The sequence below is a fragment of the Typha latifolia genome, chromosome 1 (assembly GCF_019914945.1).
Source record: "Typha latifolia isolate L0001 chromosome 1, TyphaL0001v2, whole genome shotgun sequence".
Lineage (NCBI taxonomy): Eukaryota > Viridiplantae > Streptophyta > Magnoliopsida > Poales > Typhaceae > Typha > Typha latifolia.
Window position 1 is genome coordinate 18,654,136 of NC_133086.1, and position 16,939 is coordinate 18,671,074.

General features: G+C 35.8%; 3 protein-coding genes and 1 non-coding gene across 7 annotated transcripts; all 4 read right to left on the reverse strand.

The window, feature by feature from the left end:
- Window positions 1-227: 227 nt before the first annotated feature.
- On the reverse strand, window positions 228-2,736 carry LOC140792584 (large ribosomal subunit protein uL5-like). Its single transcript, XM_073143665.1, has 5 exons — window positions 2,603-2,736; window positions 2,389-2,496; window positions 1,825-1,867; window positions 1,545-1,740; window positions 228-604 (listed from the first exon to the last, which is right to left on the reverse strand). The coding sequence occupies exons 1-5, from the start codon at window positions 2,603-2,605 to the stop codon at window positions 406-408; spliced, it is 549 nt and encodes a 182-aa protein (XP_072999766.1). The 5' UTR covers window positions 2,606-2,736; the 3' UTR covers window positions 228-405.
- A 72-nt stretch (window positions 2,737-2,808) lies between these two features.
- Window positions 2,809-2,881, reverse strand: TRNAE-CUC (transfer RNA glutamic acid (anticodon CUC)). The gene has a single exon. It is a non-coding gene; the product is annotated as a tRNA-Glu (tRNA).
- A 586-nt stretch (window positions 2,882-3,467) lies between these two features.
- Window positions 3,468-5,524, reverse strand: LOC140795818 (uncharacterized). Its single transcript, XM_073148612.1, has 3 exons — window positions 5,307-5,524; window positions 4,484-4,822; window positions 3,468-4,024 (listed from the first exon to the last, which is right to left on the reverse strand). Exons 1-3 carry the CDS (start codon window positions 5,386-5,388, stop codon window positions 3,675-3,677), a joined length of 771 nt encoding a protein of 256 aa, XP_073004713.1. The 5' UTR covers window positions 5,389-5,524; the 3' UTR covers window positions 3,468-3,674.
- A 2,466-nt stretch (window positions 5,525-7,990) lies between these two features.
- LOC140792549 (protein HIGH CHLOROPHYLL FLUORESCENCE PHENOTYPE 173, chloroplastic) lies at window positions 7,991-16,813 on the reverse strand. 4 transcript variants are annotated; one of them, XM_073143620.1, is made up of 17 exons: window positions 16,613-16,813; window positions 15,710-15,928; window positions 15,433-15,594; window positions 15,263-15,313; window positions 14,454-14,588; window positions 14,273-14,296; window positions 14,013-14,124; window positions 13,191-13,316; window positions 13,027-13,076; window positions 12,080-12,238; window positions 11,902-11,997; window positions 11,703-11,818; window positions 11,394-11,517; window positions 10,209-10,322; window positions 9,895-9,975; window positions 9,103-9,324; window positions 7,991-8,339 (listed from the first exon to the last, which is right to left on the reverse strand). In XM_073143620.1, exons 1-16 carry the CDS (start codon window positions 16,679-16,681, stop codon window positions 9,178-9,180), a joined length of 1,785 nt encoding a protein of 594 aa, XP_072999721.1. In that variant the 5' UTR covers window positions 16,682-16,813; the 3' UTR covers window positions 7,991-8,339; window positions 9,103-9,177. The 4 variants fall into 4 exon arrangements, with proteins under 4 accessions (XP_072999721.1, XP_072999737.1, XP_072999729.1 ...); XM_073143636.1 differs by having other exon boundaries at window positions 7,991-8,291; window positions 16,613-16,762; XM_073143628.1 differs by having other exon boundaries at window positions 7,991-8,294; window positions 16,613-16,762.
- Window positions 16,814-16,939: the final 126 nt, after the last annotated feature.

Genomic DNA, 16,939 nt, shown 5'->3' on the forward strand with positions numbered 1-16,939 from the left:
TTGCAAGTTATCATCCATTTTCTAAAGTTCCAGGCAACTAGGATGGAATGAACTAAGAAAGCTAGTTACTTTCTCTTGGCTTGGCCACCAACATTCTCATCTATAACTGGCTCTGTACTTGCAAAATTCCAACACAGATTTGCTTCACAGGCAACGTACAACGCAAAGCTCTATAAATACTAGGATCAAATTAGCAAAGTGGTTCATCCGAACTTTTACCACCGAGCTTAAGAAAACCAAAATAGCATATATAGATGTCATAGCATTAAGATAGATCAATGGAACAGAAACTGTTGACAAGTCAAAAACTGCAAAGCATTAGTCTTCAATAAACATCTACTCTCAGAATACATAAGAGAAAAACTCGATGAAGAAACGCTAATGACTACACCGTTGTGAAGCCTTTTAAGAGGTCACATTCTGCGCCTTGTTGAGGATGACACCCTCGTATTTGACCTGGAACCACTTCATGGCATCCTCCTTAGTGACTCTGTGCTGAATTCCAACACGAGCCTTGCATCTGCGGCGACGGCCAACACGGTACCCAGCACGTTCAAGAACCACATAGAAGTCCATACCATAAATGCCAGTTGATGGATCATACCTAGGAGAGTAGAAAAAATATACAACTTAAGTGAATATGAAAACTCAAATGAATTTACTGTTACTACAATCACCTGGACAAGTTTAACCAAGCAAATGCAGTTATCTTCAGCTCATCATGGAGAACATTTTAATGCAAGACAAATATTATCAAAAACTGGACTCCAATAAAACTATAAACAAGTAGCAACCAGTTCATAAAAAAGCAGCAAACCCACATACTACAGCATAAGAAGGATGATTTATGAACCCTGAAGATGGGCTGATCGAACACACAAAATGTAACGAAACAAAATAATAACTCCATTTCATCTATTTTATTCAAGAATTGGAAATATTAACACACATCTCATTGAACTCATAATAATGCCAATCTTCATAGCTGAGAACCTTTACAAATAATTACTTGCAATCAATTAATAAAGCCTGATAACAGCTATGCAGCATTTGGCATGCTTTGGATATGACATAAAATTGAGGGCATTGTATGACACTGTACTCTTGCTGTGGTGTTACAATAAACTAAACTAGAGTTATTGGGCTTTAAAATTCCTACTACTTTCCTAGAGGACTCCAAATAATCACCGTATTCCTGCATAAATAACAATACTTTTACCCTAATCATCCAACTGAAGGAATCTATTGTTATCCTTTATATATTTCATATTTGATATTCAGAGAAGAGAAAAAGGTAGTCCAGTGTCTAATTGAAATGAGATAAAGAGGACGACGACAGAGTGAAAGAGAAGGCAAAAAAGGAATGCAAAAATTGCTCATTTTCCTTGGCTCTTCAATTAGTTAAGGCATAATTAGATCCCACTTAGAAATATGCCCTACATCAATGTCCAACAACCAATTTTACAAGTATATATATCTCCACAAAATGAACCATAATTACAGAAGTACTATTTTCATGTCACACTAGAGGAGCGTTAACTTACTTGATACCAAGATCAATATGCTCTTGTATGCCAAAGCCAAAGCATCCAGTCTCACTGAAGTTCCTCCTCAACAGCTCATATTCCTTCACTTTCAATCCACTCTCCAAAAGCTGCATTGCCTTGTCTCCCCTAACAGTGACGTAGCATGCGATCTTCTCATTACGCCTGATGCTAAAAGACCTCACAGTGTATCGAGCTGCATAATTAGAGCCACAGTAAAGTACGAGCAAAAACTTGAAATAGCCCATGCATTAAAAACCCAGAAGAAGTGCAAGAATACCCTTTGAGAAAACTGGTGTTTGTCCACTCAATTGCTCTAGCACCTGAAAGTAGTAGAAACAGTGAGCAAAATAATTAAATAAATCCAGTGCGTCCAGGACAAATGATGGATTAACCAAGCTAATGTCACAGTTCTATTCATCCAAATCTAAATTACAAATAAAAAAATATAACATCTAAAAATTCAAATGTGATAATAGAGCCAACTGCAAAATGATCTTATTCTCCTTTTTCTACTTTACAAAATTGCAGAAGTAGAACACAATGAGACAAATAGGAAGTAGAAATGTATTGATAAATCAACAAACCACTGCCATGATATACAGATCTATTATTTTCCTTAATACTAATTGAAAGTCCCCACGTTATCTAAAACAAGCCGTCAAGTTAAACTAGATGAACGAGTGAACAAGTAGAACAAAATCATTCAATGCAAACTCTACACAGTAGTCAACGAATCAATCTAATTCTTCCACACACTCGTTGAAACATACAAGAAGACATCAAAAAGAGATTTTGAAAGAAAGGACAGTCAAAGATAGAAATCAATATGAGATCTGCTAACCTTGGCGGCTCTGGTGAGGCGATCACCGCTCTCTCCGACAGAGATGTTAAGGACGAGCTTTTGCACCTTGATCTCCCTCATGGGGTTCAAAAGCTTCTTCTCCGACGCCTACAATGGAACCGAAGGAGATGAAATGATTCGAATATAAGAGATAGAGGTAAAGAGAGAGAAATAATGGGCACGAGAGAGATCGGAGAAGGGAAAGAGATGTTACCATTTGAGGGTTTTTTCGAAGGAAACGAAGGGTTTTCCTACGGCAACAGCAGCAGGAGCAGCAGCAACAAATAGCTCGCGCGTTCGGAGGGGATAACACTTATAAAAAGGAGGAAGCCCTAACCCTAAAGTATGTAACGCATGGAAGTAAAATGACCAAAATACCATTATCAAGTCTGGTTAAATAAAATTATTTTAAAAAAGAATTTCCGTTGCCGGGACTCGAACCCGGGTCTCTCGGGTGAGAGCCGAGTATCCTAACCAACTAGACTACAACGGATTAATAATACTAATTAAAAATTAATAATTATATCAATAAATTACTTTTTTCCTCCTCTCTTACAAAATGTCGATTTTGAAGGAATTAGAAAATATTGGAGGCATAAAAGAAGAAGATTAACTGATATAGAAGAAAGTGGACATGGGTTTTTGTGTCTATTTATTTAGTTAGTCAAAATTTTTAAGATTATTTCTAGCAAAATTTCTAATGAAATATTAATGGGGGTATATCTATTCTTTTCTTTTCTTTCTCCTCCCGGGGCGAAAGTGATTTAGGACTACTGTTGAGATAACCCTATTCAAACTAAAAATTGTTGTTATCCTATAACCGTTACATGTTATAAACGTGTGACTTATCTATCTCGTGCATCATCTGCTATCATGAAACTCTATAGAAAAATACCAGTCGTGCTATTAGCTGAAGCTAATAGCAAACTAGATCTGAAAAGTAGTTATCTTAAAAAGATGCATTAAGTTAATGATACAACATTGCCCTCTTATATCTGCTACTGTTGGTGCAAGCTGTGGGTATTAATCATCTTTTTTTCACATTCGTTCTCTTGATTAACTCAAACAAAACAACTTACTAACTCTTACAATCAACTTTTTTTCATATCCTCAAGAAGTAGCATCAATGAATCCAACATAACAAAATGTTCACCAAATTGACATAGTTATTGAGAACAACATAAGCTATTCGTCGCTAGAAGAAACAAATTTACATAAACAAATTTGCCAACAACAATCTTAACTACTTCATGTAGAGTTGACAGTAATTCAAAAGCTTTGATTCGTCAAGAAGATTGCACCAGGACCTTCAAAACTTCCAGCAGCTCTCCCTTCTTCATTCTCGAGTAACCTTTTACTCCCTTTGTTCTTGCAACTTCTTTCAGCTCAGGGAGCTTCATGTTATCCAACTCCTGCAATTCAGATGCTTCGTTTGGAACTGCTGCATGCAGTTGTTCCTCGGGAACATCCTTGCTCGTTTCTTGTGTTAATGGAGGAGGTGGAATAGGTGACTTCTTTACAAAAATTGAGACTGGTCTTGACAATTTAGCGTTACCAGGAACTGCATGATCCTTTGGTTGTGCATCCTCAGATGTGGCATCCTTTAAGGAAGTTACTTCATCCTTTCCTCTTGCAGCTTCATCAATGGAACACCAAAGAGAGTAGTTTTTAGGAGCCGATAAAATAATAGCAATAATATACTACATTTCATTACGGGTGTCACCCAGATGATGGAACAGCTAATGACCATAAGCAGATCTTTGAAAGAAAAGGATTTGCTTAGACTTCTTAGCCCATTGCAAGAAGAGGAAAACCAGGAGTCACAAGACTAAATACTTTTACCATAATTTTTCATATTGCCACCTAATATAATTTCATTGAAAAAGCTGGGAAAAAAACATCCTTTCCTCAATAGATTTGCATATAGAGGCCTTGTTTAGTAATCTATTCATCAGCTCAGTGTAAAAGAAGAAAAATGTTATAGATAGAGACAACTGTTTTAAACAATTCTACTACAATCAACAAGGAGGGTAAGAGATTGAGATAAGGAGGAGGATCGAAAGAAATTAAGTTTTCCTAAATTCCAATACCATACCTTGTACTTGCTTGCCTTTTGGATTCTGCTGAATAGATTGAACTTCCTGTTTCTCCTTCAGGCTGTTTAGGCTTATTCTCTTAGGAACTGAGCCACCTTTTGAGATAGAAGACTGTATTCTTCTAAACAAAGAAATTATCTCATCCTGATTTGAGGTTTTAGATACCTCACTATCGTAATTTGTTTGATCTTTCAATTGACCAGACTCCTTTGCGGTCCTATCAACACGAGCATTTCTTCGGGGTGTTCCTTTTCTGTTTGCCTCAGATCTAACAATTGATATAGATGACTGTGGTAAGCCTCGCCGGGTGGCAAAGAATACAACCCCATCTGCATTCTCTGTCAAGTTCAATAAGCTGCATCAAAAGATTATACCTCAGTTGTTTAATTCTTTATCACTTTCTTGTAGTATGATTTCCTATCGAAATATACAAAATTGCCACTACGAAGCCCTAAATGTCTAACAATATATCAAAATGTAGGCAGATGTGAACAGAGACAAGTAAACAAAACATTGTTTGAAATCCAACTTTAACAATATCAGAAGTTACCTTATAAAAAGAACAATCATAGTCAAGATCATAACAAAGAAGCAACTCAGCAATCTAACCAAGCCCTTCATAATCACCACATGGATACAACAGTAAGCTGAACCCATAAGGAATCGATATTTGGGATAGATTACTGAAGCCATGACCAAATCAAGAATTATCTTAGCAACTACAAACCTAAGGACCTTCTACTTCATATAAAACGTCGAGAAAATAAAAAATAAAAAATAGAAAGAGCTAAGAAAAACACCAAGATTTGGAGACATGGTTACCTTTCCTGTGAATAGCTCTGCAATGACCGATCTTTATGAGCGGAGCTCGCAGGCCACAGTTTGGGAAGAGAAGGGAATCCATCCTCGTTACTACCCCCAAAGAGTTTATCTGTCTCTATCCCTCCCCCAGTTTGATAGAGAGGGAGAATGCGTAGACTCTATCCACTTCACAACCCAAATCTTTATACAGAGAGCACGTGAGTTGCACGGGAGCCGTTACGTTAAAAATAGTAACTAGTAGTTGCTTTGCCGGCAAAATTCACTCCTGTTTTACATAATCATCCCTGAAAACTTTTATATTATAATTGCCCCTGAAACTTGGTTTTTTTTTTTTTTAAAAAAAATTCGGAACTGTCGTTGTCGTTAGTTTTAACTATAAAATATTCATAATATATGATCGTTAAAGTTAATATATGCATATATATAAATGACTAAAAATATATATATATATATATTAAATTTAAAGTGTAAAATATCAATTATTAAAAACAAATTGTTGCAAAAACTCAGATTTCTTTTTCTTGTACTAAAAATATTTCCAAATAATTTATATAAGCAAAAAATAAAAGTTATAGTTTAGAAAAAACTATATATAGATAAAAAATTTATATCCTGTCGCGTCAAGTGTTAATACGTTGACCTTAGAAGTAAATAAGCTATCTTGTGAAAATAATGCAAGTAGATCGACGAAGGTGCAGTGGAGGTGAATTGCCGGGCAAATCTCCTTTGGCAGCGAGCTGCGTACCTGAGCCACCACCGTCGTCGAGCGGCACAGCTGACTGCCAAGGAAGTAGTTGCCCTGCAATGCACCTCCACATTGGTGCTCATCTCTTACTTGATAATTGATGTGTTTGAGCAAGTATTTTTGCAGAGAGGAGGTTCATGGTGTTGGGTATTTATGCAGGAAGGGAGAGCTAGGTTTCTAAGCCCACTGCTGTGGTATATCCGAACGCACATCCGATCTCCAGATGAATTGATGCTTTGTGTAGAGAAATACCTCCTCCTTTATTCTTAGTCTTTATTGCATAGTGGACCCATGGATAAAAATTTGATCAGCTTAAACTTTTACTGTCCACATTACCTCGCAACTTACTCTTTCTGATCAACTAATTATCTATAAATTGTAAATTAATATGATCATACTAAGATAACTTGGAAGTCTTTTGAAGTGAAGAGAGTTGATTAATAGTGTTTTTTTTAAAGAAGTTAACTGTTCATATCCTAACAAAATATTAATTCTCCATCAATGCAACAAACTAAGATGAGTATATATTCAGAAAATTATCATCATTTCAGCACTTGGGATCAACTGGACAAAAATCACATCAATAATATTGACTCTCTTGTTAAAGTTTATTCTCTTGCTTGAACCTGGAACATGCCAAGATTACTATTTGTGTTCTCTCACAGACAATTTTATTTAGTCACTGGTCCACTCATGGCGTCTCCTTTTCTCTAGCACAAGACATCTGCTCGATCTCGTCCAGTAGATGAGTTGCTCTTAAGGGAACGAGAGATGAAACCAGAAAAGCGAGATGCGAGGTTCCACAGCATGTTCCCTTTCCTTGTCAACAATCTCTTTCCTCATATAATCTCAGTGATTTAATTTTTTTTTTCCTTCTGGTAACTTTTGATGCATGCATTGCATGCAGATATGAGATATGTCTATGTTTCGATTTTCGAACCATATGATAAATTTTTTTTTCTCTTGGTACATTGTTGTAGGAAAATGCTATAAGAGTTAGTATATTATGGGAGAAATTTCTTGATTTTGTTCATAGTGGTATTTATGAGAAAAATCTCACTACTTATGCCTGTCACATTGAAGTCAACATGACATTCCGAATTCTTTGCTTTAAGATATGTTACGCGGCCCTTCGGAGTCACCAGTGGGTCTTCTCCATGAGTAAAGATTATTCCTTTTGCTTGCGATCCCTGTGCCTAAGACTACTGTGTGTGTGTGTGTGTGTGTGTGTGTGTGTGAGAGAGAGAGAGAGAGAGAGAGAGAGAGAGAGAGTTGATATTTATATCTCTGGAGATAATAGTAAGAGAATCTGAGGATGTTCCATGATAAATATGATCTTGAATAGAAATCAAAGATTTTATCTCATGGCACCAATCATATGCGTATTGAGTGTATCTAATTATGTTTATGCTTCTACAGTACATGCAGTGAGGACCAGTGCAGCTCAGGAGGAAAAGCTGAAAGGCTAAAAAGGGAAGGAAGCTCCTGAAGAATTATCCTAACTTAGAAGCATATCCTGTAGCATATCCAGATTTGATGCAAGAGACATAGAACTATAAATCCATGGCAAGTGATCGATGGAAGAGTTGAGAATGGTTCGGGCGAGGAGAGAGAAAGGAACCGGCAGATGTGGCGCGAGAATTACAGGGCGGTTCTCCTCTGGCAGAACTCTATGCTTACCGCAGCTCTGCCAAAGGAGAATTGCCCTGCTATTCCACAACACAACATTTGTTAATCTCTTTATCTTCCTCTGTGGATAGAGAAAATATAAGAAGGATCCTCCTCAGTAATACAGGTATGGCTGCATACCTTTTTTCTTAACTGCTTTTCTTTCATGTGATACTGAGTGTAGTGAGGGTTAATGCAATTACTCCGAAAACAAAAGTATACCTCTCTTTGCATGCATAGTGCATCTAAAATCTATCAAGAAAATAGAACATCGATAAAGTCTTAATGACATTGAAATACTTCAGTTTACAAAAATCTGCCTTTAATTCTCCTTACAGAAAAGGTAAGGCATGTAACATAATAATATTTCAATCCAATATTTTACAAGTATATAACCCAGTGAATCATCAATATTCAGGATTTGTACAAGTAAACCATAACTATATAGAATCCATGCCTATTCTTGTATCATTACATGATGTCACCAAAATTGCTCATCTTATCATCTGATCCATTGATCAGCTAACAGTGTGCCGCAGACCTTTACATAGCGCATCATCTTCTCCATCCATCTTCTATCCATATAAAAATGAATCATCCATGTTGTCAGTCTGGTGCAACTGAAAAAGGAAGAGGAGAAATTGTGCTACCCTATTCAGAAGGAAATTATTTTACAAGATAATCTTGCTTCGTATACAGATCATACTTATGCTTATCTTACATTGTATGCCATATGTGTTGGAAAAGAGAACAGATAATAAAAGCAAGACCTAACTCATTGAACATGGACCTTCCTATGATCCTATCACCATTGTATAACAATCAAAGCATGTTACAATAGATCTTAACTGGTCATCTCTTTTAACTGGAACAATGGCATCACAAGAACCTCAGAGGAAAATCTAATCTGAATTATCTTATCCGTACTATAACAATAACCGTAAGTTTGTAAAATAACAATATACTTATACAAGAAAGTAAAAAGTTCTTTAAGGAGATGCTCCTGCTGCTCCAGTTTAGCTTGCAGATATATGAATTGGCTCAACCTCAAGCTTGAGCATTCTGTGGGGTCATGCATGTTAGGAATAGAAGTGCTCACCTAGCTGCTTCTTTAGAGCAAATTATTGGAACTTGGTTATCAGAATTTACCTACCGAGCTTATGCAAAAGAACATCTAACAGGTAAATACAAGTATGACCAAAAGGAGAATGAAAAGTCAGCAATACAGAGGAAGCGTGATAGAACATCCTCTGGGATACTTGCAGCTCATTTCTGAGTTCAATACATAGCTACATGCTTTAGCGTAAATGGCTTGAAACATGATAGACGTTAAAGAGGAATACAAATGTCTACTATAAAATTGGTGGGCTAAGTGTCACTTACATCAGGTGGAGTCTAAAGCTGCCAGAGTTGGGCAACTAGTGGACATTATTGACAGCAGAAACTTCTGTATAATTCTCAAACTGGAACAGTACTCCCTTCCAAAGCTTCTTTACCCGTAATTCCATCCTTCAAAGTGCTGAAGTAGACATCATAGTCCTTCTCAGAGGGAGGATTTGCAGGGTCTATGATGTATTGTTCACTAAATGGCACAGTGCTTTTGACCTGCAGGATAGAGGACATTTATTTCATTGAGATGTACACAAATGTTCTGCAAAGAGAGCACGTTGCTTGCAATATATGATCATATATAAGATAAGCTAACTTGATGAAATTCGAAGCTTTGTGCTAAGCCAAGGAAGAGAACCAAAAAAAGAATATGAGAGAAAATCACTCATTTGAGGTAAAGTGTGACTTGTTGCTCCAAAGTAATAGTCATAGGTGAAAATTGAAATATGCGAAACCAAGACAGATGAAGTTCCTTCTACCAATTTAGATAAGCTTAGACAAGAAACTTTGACAGTTGCATAATCATGCAGTTGATCAGATGAGATTGATGGTGACGATCTTACGAAAAAAGTAATCATAACAAGGTCCTAGTTGTTATATGCACATATTTCCTCATTTGTTTTTTCTCATCCTTTCCAGTGCAAATATAATTTTACAGAATTATTTCTAGTTTTATGACTTTCCACATGAATCCAAGATGTTTCATTTTTTTAATCAGATGTTAAATACTTGTATCAAATGTTTATTTCAGGACATACACAGAGGCAATAAATATGTGATTATAACCTCAAAAGTCTTTCCACATGCATATGGACTTTCCAGAGCTGCAAGACATATCTGCGCAACCTCTTCCCTTGAAATCTTTCCCTGTGATTAAACAGATATGATTCATTACCATTCTTAACAACATCTACAATTAGATGCCCTGCTATTGAGAAAAGTGTAACTTACTAACTGGTTCTAGCACCTCCATGAGATTGTCTGATGAAAACCTCTTTGTAATAAGTTAATATAAGCAAAAAGTATCATGCAGCTGAATCTAACCCTATGATAAACTTAGTATGCGAAAAATAAAACGACATGCTTAGGTTTTAAAGTACCGTGATATTGTCCCCTTGGTCAAATATAAGGTCTGCTCCTGCAGGTTCTTCAGTTAAGGCACAGGGTCGAACAATTGTATATGGAATGCCACTTTCTCTTATCAAATCCTCACCCTGATATATAGTTCAGAACCAAGAAATTGTCAAAATTAAGAAATATAAGCATCATGTAGGTCAATCAAGATCATGACATATTGCTACAGCTCTACTAATGTCATATAATTAACATAGAACTAAGGTATTTTGCATGCTTGCACATGCATGTAGATAGGTGTATGTCCATAGGACATATATATGTATGCACAAATATACAACAAATAAAAACAGAAATGAATGCAAGTATCTACATAAATAATTACGGACATGGATGGTCATACGCTCAAGTGTATGTCCATGTAAAAAGATTTTGTTAGTTTCCATCACATCTTCTCCTGTGTCGAAGTCTAAATTATCTTATTTCAGAAAAGGCTTGTGATGTGTTATAAACAGAAGAAACAAGTATGTACTATGCCAAAGGCATCACAGACCATGGAGGAGTTATTGATCATACTCTATCAATCTAATTTCTCCATCAACCAACTTCTAAGACCAAGACAATGGCTTTATTAAGATGAGTATTTGATTCCCAATATTGCTTTATTCTGCAATTGCACCTGCCTAACAAGTCTAAGGATATTAATCATCTAACTTTATTTTCTCACAATAGGGAATTCATCTCTATGTGGCCTTTGCTCTCCTAAGGAAAGAGATCGCTTATAATATGAATTATGCAAGGTATCAAATGATTACTTCACTAATTTTATTGACACCATTGAAATTCTCCATTAGTTAATATTCTATAAAGGTCCTCAAGCTATATGCACCACCTCCATATATAAATTTACTACTAGAATGCTTGAGAAACCTACTACTACATGATTTTATAAAGTCATACACGTCTCAAAAGGTTTCACATTGTCTTTATTTCAATTGTATCATGTGGAACACGAGCATTATTAAAAAATTTAAAATACTATATTGTGAGTATGCAAACTAACTTTATGGCATTTGGATTTATTTAAAGAAGAAAAACCAAATTCAAGTCAATTTTGTGGTGCGAAATTCCAACAGCATGATGCTCTAGATTTTGCAGTTATATACATATAGAGATTGAAGAATGAAGTTGGAAATAAGAAAGAAAATCACCTTCAATTTATATGTAAGGATAAAGTCTAGCTCTTTGTTCAAGCGCACTGCAGGAGGTTGTTTGCTTAAATCAAGTCCAGGTCTGTCAGGTCGTGTAACTCCCGCAGAACTGACATGCACAAACCTGCATGACGGAGCCATTTCAGACTTATACATCACATAATGTCAAGATATCTTGCTTTATAAAGTGAACTGCTGTAAACATGAATGCAAGTTGGTCATACAAAATCTGTTTACATGTTCACCATTCTCCAATAAACCAATGATAAGTATATAGTTAAGATGTTAGTCTTAGAGAAGAAATGAAACCTTGGAGTGATAGGCTCCTTCATGTATGCTCGTAGACTGGAAAATGGTAGCTCAAATGGGCCTTCAGTGAAAGTTGGATTGAGTTTTCCATCATATTCAAACTTGCTGAACATAAGCTGTAAAATGATATTGCACTGGCTTTAGTGAAGCAAATAGCTATAAAGTACATTAAATTGAAAAGGAATGAAGAAAATTATGCCTGTAGAGACATTAGTTTGCTTGGATCAAATTGGGGGGCGTCAAACAAAGTCCGAGCTCGAAATATAGGCCTTAATGAAAGAAAAGGGATCCTTATCTGGTAAAACAAAAGAAATAACAAATTGGACTAATCTGTAAGTAATTGAAAAGAAACGATTCTGGTGGTACAATAACATTACCGTCTGCCATTGTTCCTTAATAGTGTCAAAGCTTGCAGTATATCCCACAGTATCCCAATCAGAGCTGGTACGTAAAATAAGCTTGTAACGACGTCCATCACCCTTTACTCTCAATTCAATACCATCATATGGTGAAAGGTCTTCAGGTACAGCAAAACTCTGCACTCATCGGAATATTTGTTCTTATCAAGATGTAATGGCTGGCGCAAACACTATTAAGATGCACTACAAGGTCCCCGGTAAATCACAAGTAACCATGCTAATGTATTAGTTCAAGAAAAATATATCATGCTGTGCTTGAGTGGGTGATAGATAATGGTGTATCAGTTAAAGTAGCATGATATTACTGGAAGCATTTTTATGATGACAGGTCCAAAGAATGAAATTGACCCCAAAATGGAACAAATATCCTGATATAATTGAGCAGACATGGAAACTGGCAAAAGGTCCAGGGACTCCAAGCAAGTAGCTCTTCATGAAGTAAGAGGTCAATATTTTAAATATTATACCCCTTGGTCCATCACAAGTCACAAGCATAAAAAAATCATGGCATTATAATGACAATTACAAAGAATATAACAAAGATCTGCAATGATAATATAGTTCTACACAAGGCACCATTCAAATATTATGTCCTTGTCTCCTTGGTCCATTATGACACAATTATACAACTACAAGCATCGATGGATGACCATTTCTGGTGGCAACATATCAACCTTTCAAATTGCAAAGCATGGGCGTAACAGCAATCATTGAAGTCAGGAACTATTAAGTGTAAAAAATATTATAAAGATACGAAACGATATAATAGTTCTACAAAAGGCACCACTGTTGCTTGAAAAGCTATCAGCATCATAAATCATCAGGTTCTATCATATAATTCTTACGAAGAAGTAAGCAAATAAAAGAAAAGTTATGATAGTTCTTCATAGAATATAAAACATTACCTTTGTTCTAATACTAGTAAATCCACCATTATTTGCAGTAGAAACAACACCTGACAAGCAAGAGAGAAGAATAGTCATTTCAGATACAAAAAAATATTTAAGATTATAAAGTTCAAAAGTGGTATTTATCTGTCACCAAAAGCATATGGATAAGAAGAATAAACCTTTGAATAACCCAGTTGGACCACCAATTTCACTGCCAGTTGGGTCAACTTGGAAATTACTTTCACTAACACCTCCCATGACAACATCATCTAGAGCTCCCCACACTAGCTTTCCTGACAAATTGCCTACAAATAGAGGGTCATAGAATGACTGCTAATAGAAAACTTATACAAGTCATCATAATGGAGAGAAAGATACAACAAAGAAATCACAAACCAGATATACAAAGCAGGACTAGATGCACAAATATTCATGAAATATGCATTTTCTAGCATGTTCAAATGCTAAAGAGTAGCAATAGCAAATTGCAGTTTCATCTAGACCTCCTATATAGAGCTACATCCACAATTCCACATCAACAAACCCTTCACCACAACTATTATGGGTCTGGCCAGCGTATTATTTCCTTTCGTCCACCTTTGTCTCAGGTCAGCTTCTCTGAGAATTATTTTACCTCGAAGAAAGTGTCGATAACAAATGAGAAGCAATAGAATAAGATCAGAGAGATAAGGCAAAGAACCTAAATGGAAAAGTTATGAGCATTGTATATTTTTGAATTTACGACTTCATGAAAATGCATAACAAATTGAACTTCATTGTAATTTTGACCATACAGCGATATGCAACCACAGATCGAAAGTTCTAAAATAAACTATGGGAATTATTTTGGCCGGCTGTTCTATAACTTTCAGAAAGCTCATAAGAGATCTAATATCTATGAATTATGGATCCTAGGTACACTTAAGAAGTTAGAAACTTTATACATAAGTTGAAACAAATTTGAGTTTCAGATATTCAATAAAGTTAGAAATCAGAACTACCTTGAAATCCAAATAACAATTTCCCATCATGTAGTCCAACACAACCTTTTAAAGCTCTGATTAAATTTTGCATTCCAATGTATTCTACCTTTTCAGGTGAATCTCCCTTTATCTGATAATAATTAACAAACAGCAGTAGCATCAAGAAGTTAAAAAACTTGAAACATAAAAGATCCAGGAAAAACAATCACTTGGAAGGTGGAAAATATATCTTCAAGAAATGTACTTGTGATACATGATAAGGAAAAATGAATTGCTACCTCTGGTTCAAAGAACTTAATTCCCTGTAAGAAAAATGCATTTTCGTCAGCCTAAAGACATTTTGTTGATATGCACCGAATTGAATCAAAAAGTGAAGTTCAGTCTATGCTAAATTAAAATAAAAAAATAGTGAGCTAATATCTCTCATTCATCATAAAAATATGTATGCATATGACATACTTGTTTATACTTTGCCCTGTCAGGAGTATCACCTTCCTTTGGACCTACAATAACAGAAACTGCATTGATGACCTTTTTAACCCCTTTAAAGTATTCAGGAGCGAGTGAATCTTCCTTTGTAATGTCTCCAATAACCTGTAGCATTGCAAAGAGTCAAAGGGTACAGCTGTAGTGAAGGTAATCAATTATTCTACTATGCATGAGCTTTATTTATTTTAGAACAATTTGGTTGAGAAAGAAAACTCTTTTCACATTGATCAGTGTTTGATGTAGAAAAAAAGTATCCGCGAAGAATAAAGTAACAAACTCCTCAAACAACAACATTTCAAGCTTTTACATAAGTGAAAACCTTAAAAGAGAAATAAACTAAAGTACCTTAATATAAAAAGACTAAAATTCTCTTAATATCAAAGTGTCTTTCTCATGACCTGTCCGGCAACTAGAGTGTCATCAGGGAGGGCACCACTGTTGCTGGTTAACATCATGATATTCCTAAAACGTTAACAATTTTTAAAAAAGTTCAACTTTCCGAAGCTCTACAAACTCTCTTTAGAACAATATGATAAAGAAAGAGAACTCTTTTCACATTGATTAGCCTGTTCCGGTTAACATCATGTTATTCCCATTTCTTAAAATGTTAAAACTTTAAAAATGTGCAACTTTCAGAAGCTCTGCAAATGTATAGATGCTCATTGACAAAAACTAAAGATTCTCTGAACAAGGTTCTTGTATAAGATAAGATTCAAGTTTCTGGTACATGTGAGATGAAATTTGAAAGAATAATATATTCAGTAGATGCATTAGCTCACCAAGTCTACATCTGGTCCTAACATGTTTCTGGCCTTCTCCTCATTTCTGGCCTGGAATACCACACAAACTGAAATTCTAATGAATAGGAAAGGGAATAATTAACGTAGTTTGTAAGAAAACAGCAACAGACCATTTCAAACATATGCAAGAATTCAGTCTAGTAAGATACCAGTACTCGAACAGGTAATCCTTTCTTGCATAAGATGTCAACTACTCTGCGTCCAACACCACCAGTAGCTCCAGTAACCAATATTACACCAGAAGTTTCTGCTTTTTTTAATTGTTCACTGGAGCTTGAACTTGACGATTTTGCAATCAGGGACTCCATAAACTTGATAGTTCATACATGACAATCATCATTAAGCAATAAAACATCCCATATTCAAGAAAATAAGATGCTTCAATAATTTTTATGTTAAAAGTAGTACAGTAGTTACGAAACAAACCTTGATAGGATTTGGAGGCCCGTTAAAAAAATATAATGTTCTGAAAAATCTGCCAAAATCCCAAGATTGTCGACCGGACTCAGCAAATACAACTGCCTTACCTGATTTTGAGTATACAATCTTGTCCAATCTATACGTAAGTTCTGTAAATTGCTTAGAACCAAGCGAGAGCAATTTGTGATTCGATTTGCTAGAATAATTTATACGAGAAGAGAACCCCTGAAATGAAAACAATAAATTGTTATGAGGATAGTTTACAAAGTTCTAAGCAGATGATTTGACCAGTGAGAATATTATGAACTTACAGCGATTGTAATTTAACATTATTTAAACAGTAAGAACATTTGCAGAAGTAGCATACAAAATTGGTGTCCCCAAAACAAAGGGACTTGCAACCCCGTGAAGGTTTTACCAGTTTCAAAGGTAGTACACCTGTACTTAATTCATTCTGAATAATTACTATCAAAAGAAATTTTAATGGTAGCATGTAAAATTGGAACTCTTTCAAGAGGAGGTCGGTACAAAATTAAACCTAGTAGCAAGCTACTTCATTTGCACTATTCTAGAATAATCAGTAAGAGTTGTAAATTGAGAAACATCAGTCCCTCATTACCAACATACTAGGACAGTTACTGAGCTTTGTTCAGGTAAAGAGATGCTATTGAAAGAAATTTACTGCGATTTAAATGGACAAGGCTCAATAGAGCAAGCCAACTAAAATATATATACTTGTTGCAAGTATTACCCTTTTTCTGATAGTTGTCGTCAATTATTTAGACATGATTGCGAGTATAGCGAGAAAGGCTGGATTTCTAATTCGAATTGATACTGCCGAAATGCCATGCATTTATGCCTTATAAGTAAACAAAGAAACTGACTCAACGAGGAAAGCGTAAGATTTACCCGAGGATTGAGAAGAACCGAGGGAGTAGGTCGCGATGAGATGATCCCAGAGCAGAAGCAGCAATCCATCTCTCACTTCCGAAAGCGAAATCACTGGCCCAAATGATATAAAAAGCTCTTCGATTTGATGGAAGCCACCAAAGAGCAAATGGAGACCACATACTCCCAGAATGGATTGAAAGCGGTACGGTGTCCCCTTGCTTCACGATTACCAACTGTTCCGCGGTGTATTAGTTTAAGAGACTTTGACGTAGTCGGCAATGACTTTGACGCATGCTTGATCGCGAAGCCTTTGTAGTTCAGAGACTTCTACGCAGTCGGCAATGA

What these genes read in the sequence shown, in the direction of transcription:
- LOC140792584 (XM_073143665.1), bottom strand. An exon ending in GCCTCACCAGAGCCGCCAAG is followed by an intron (nt 1,868 to 2,388) that starts GTTAGCAGATCT and finishes TACTACTTTCAG; the next exon opens with GTGCTAGAGCAATTGAGTGG. An exon ending in CATATTGATCTTGGTATCAA is followed by an intron (nt 605 to 1,544) that starts GTAAGTTAACGC and finishes CTACTCTCCTAG; the next exon opens with GTATGATCCATCAACTGGCA.
- LOC140795818 (XM_073148612.1), bottom strand. Translation starts at nt 5,388, where the DNA reads ATGGATTCCCTTCTCTTCCCAAACTGTGGCCTGCGAGCTCCGCTCATA. An exon ending in CAGAGCTATTCACAGGAAAG is followed by an intron (nt 4,823 to 5,306) that starts GTAACCATGTCT and finishes TGAACTTGACAG; the next exon opens with AGAATGCAGATGGGGTTGTA. An exon ending in AAAAGGCAAGCAAGTACAAG is followed by an intron (nt 4,025 to 4,483) that starts GTATGGTATTGG and finishes CCATTGATGAAG; the next exon opens with CTGCAAGAGGAAAGGATGAA.
- LOC140792549 (XM_073143620.1), bottom strand. Translation starts at nt 16,681, where the DNA reads ATGGATTGCTGCTTCTGCTCTGGGATCATCTCATCGCGACCTACTCCC. An exon ending in ATTGTTATTTGGATTTCAAG is followed by an intron (nt 13,317 to 14,012) that starts GTAGTTCTGATT and finishes CTCTATTTGTAG; the next exon opens with GCAATTTGTCAGGAAAGCTA. An exon ending in TTACTAGTATTAGAACAAAG is followed by an intron (nt 12,239 to 13,026) that starts GTAATGTTTTAT and finishes CGATGAGTGCAG; the next exon opens with AGTTTTGCTGTACCTGAAGA.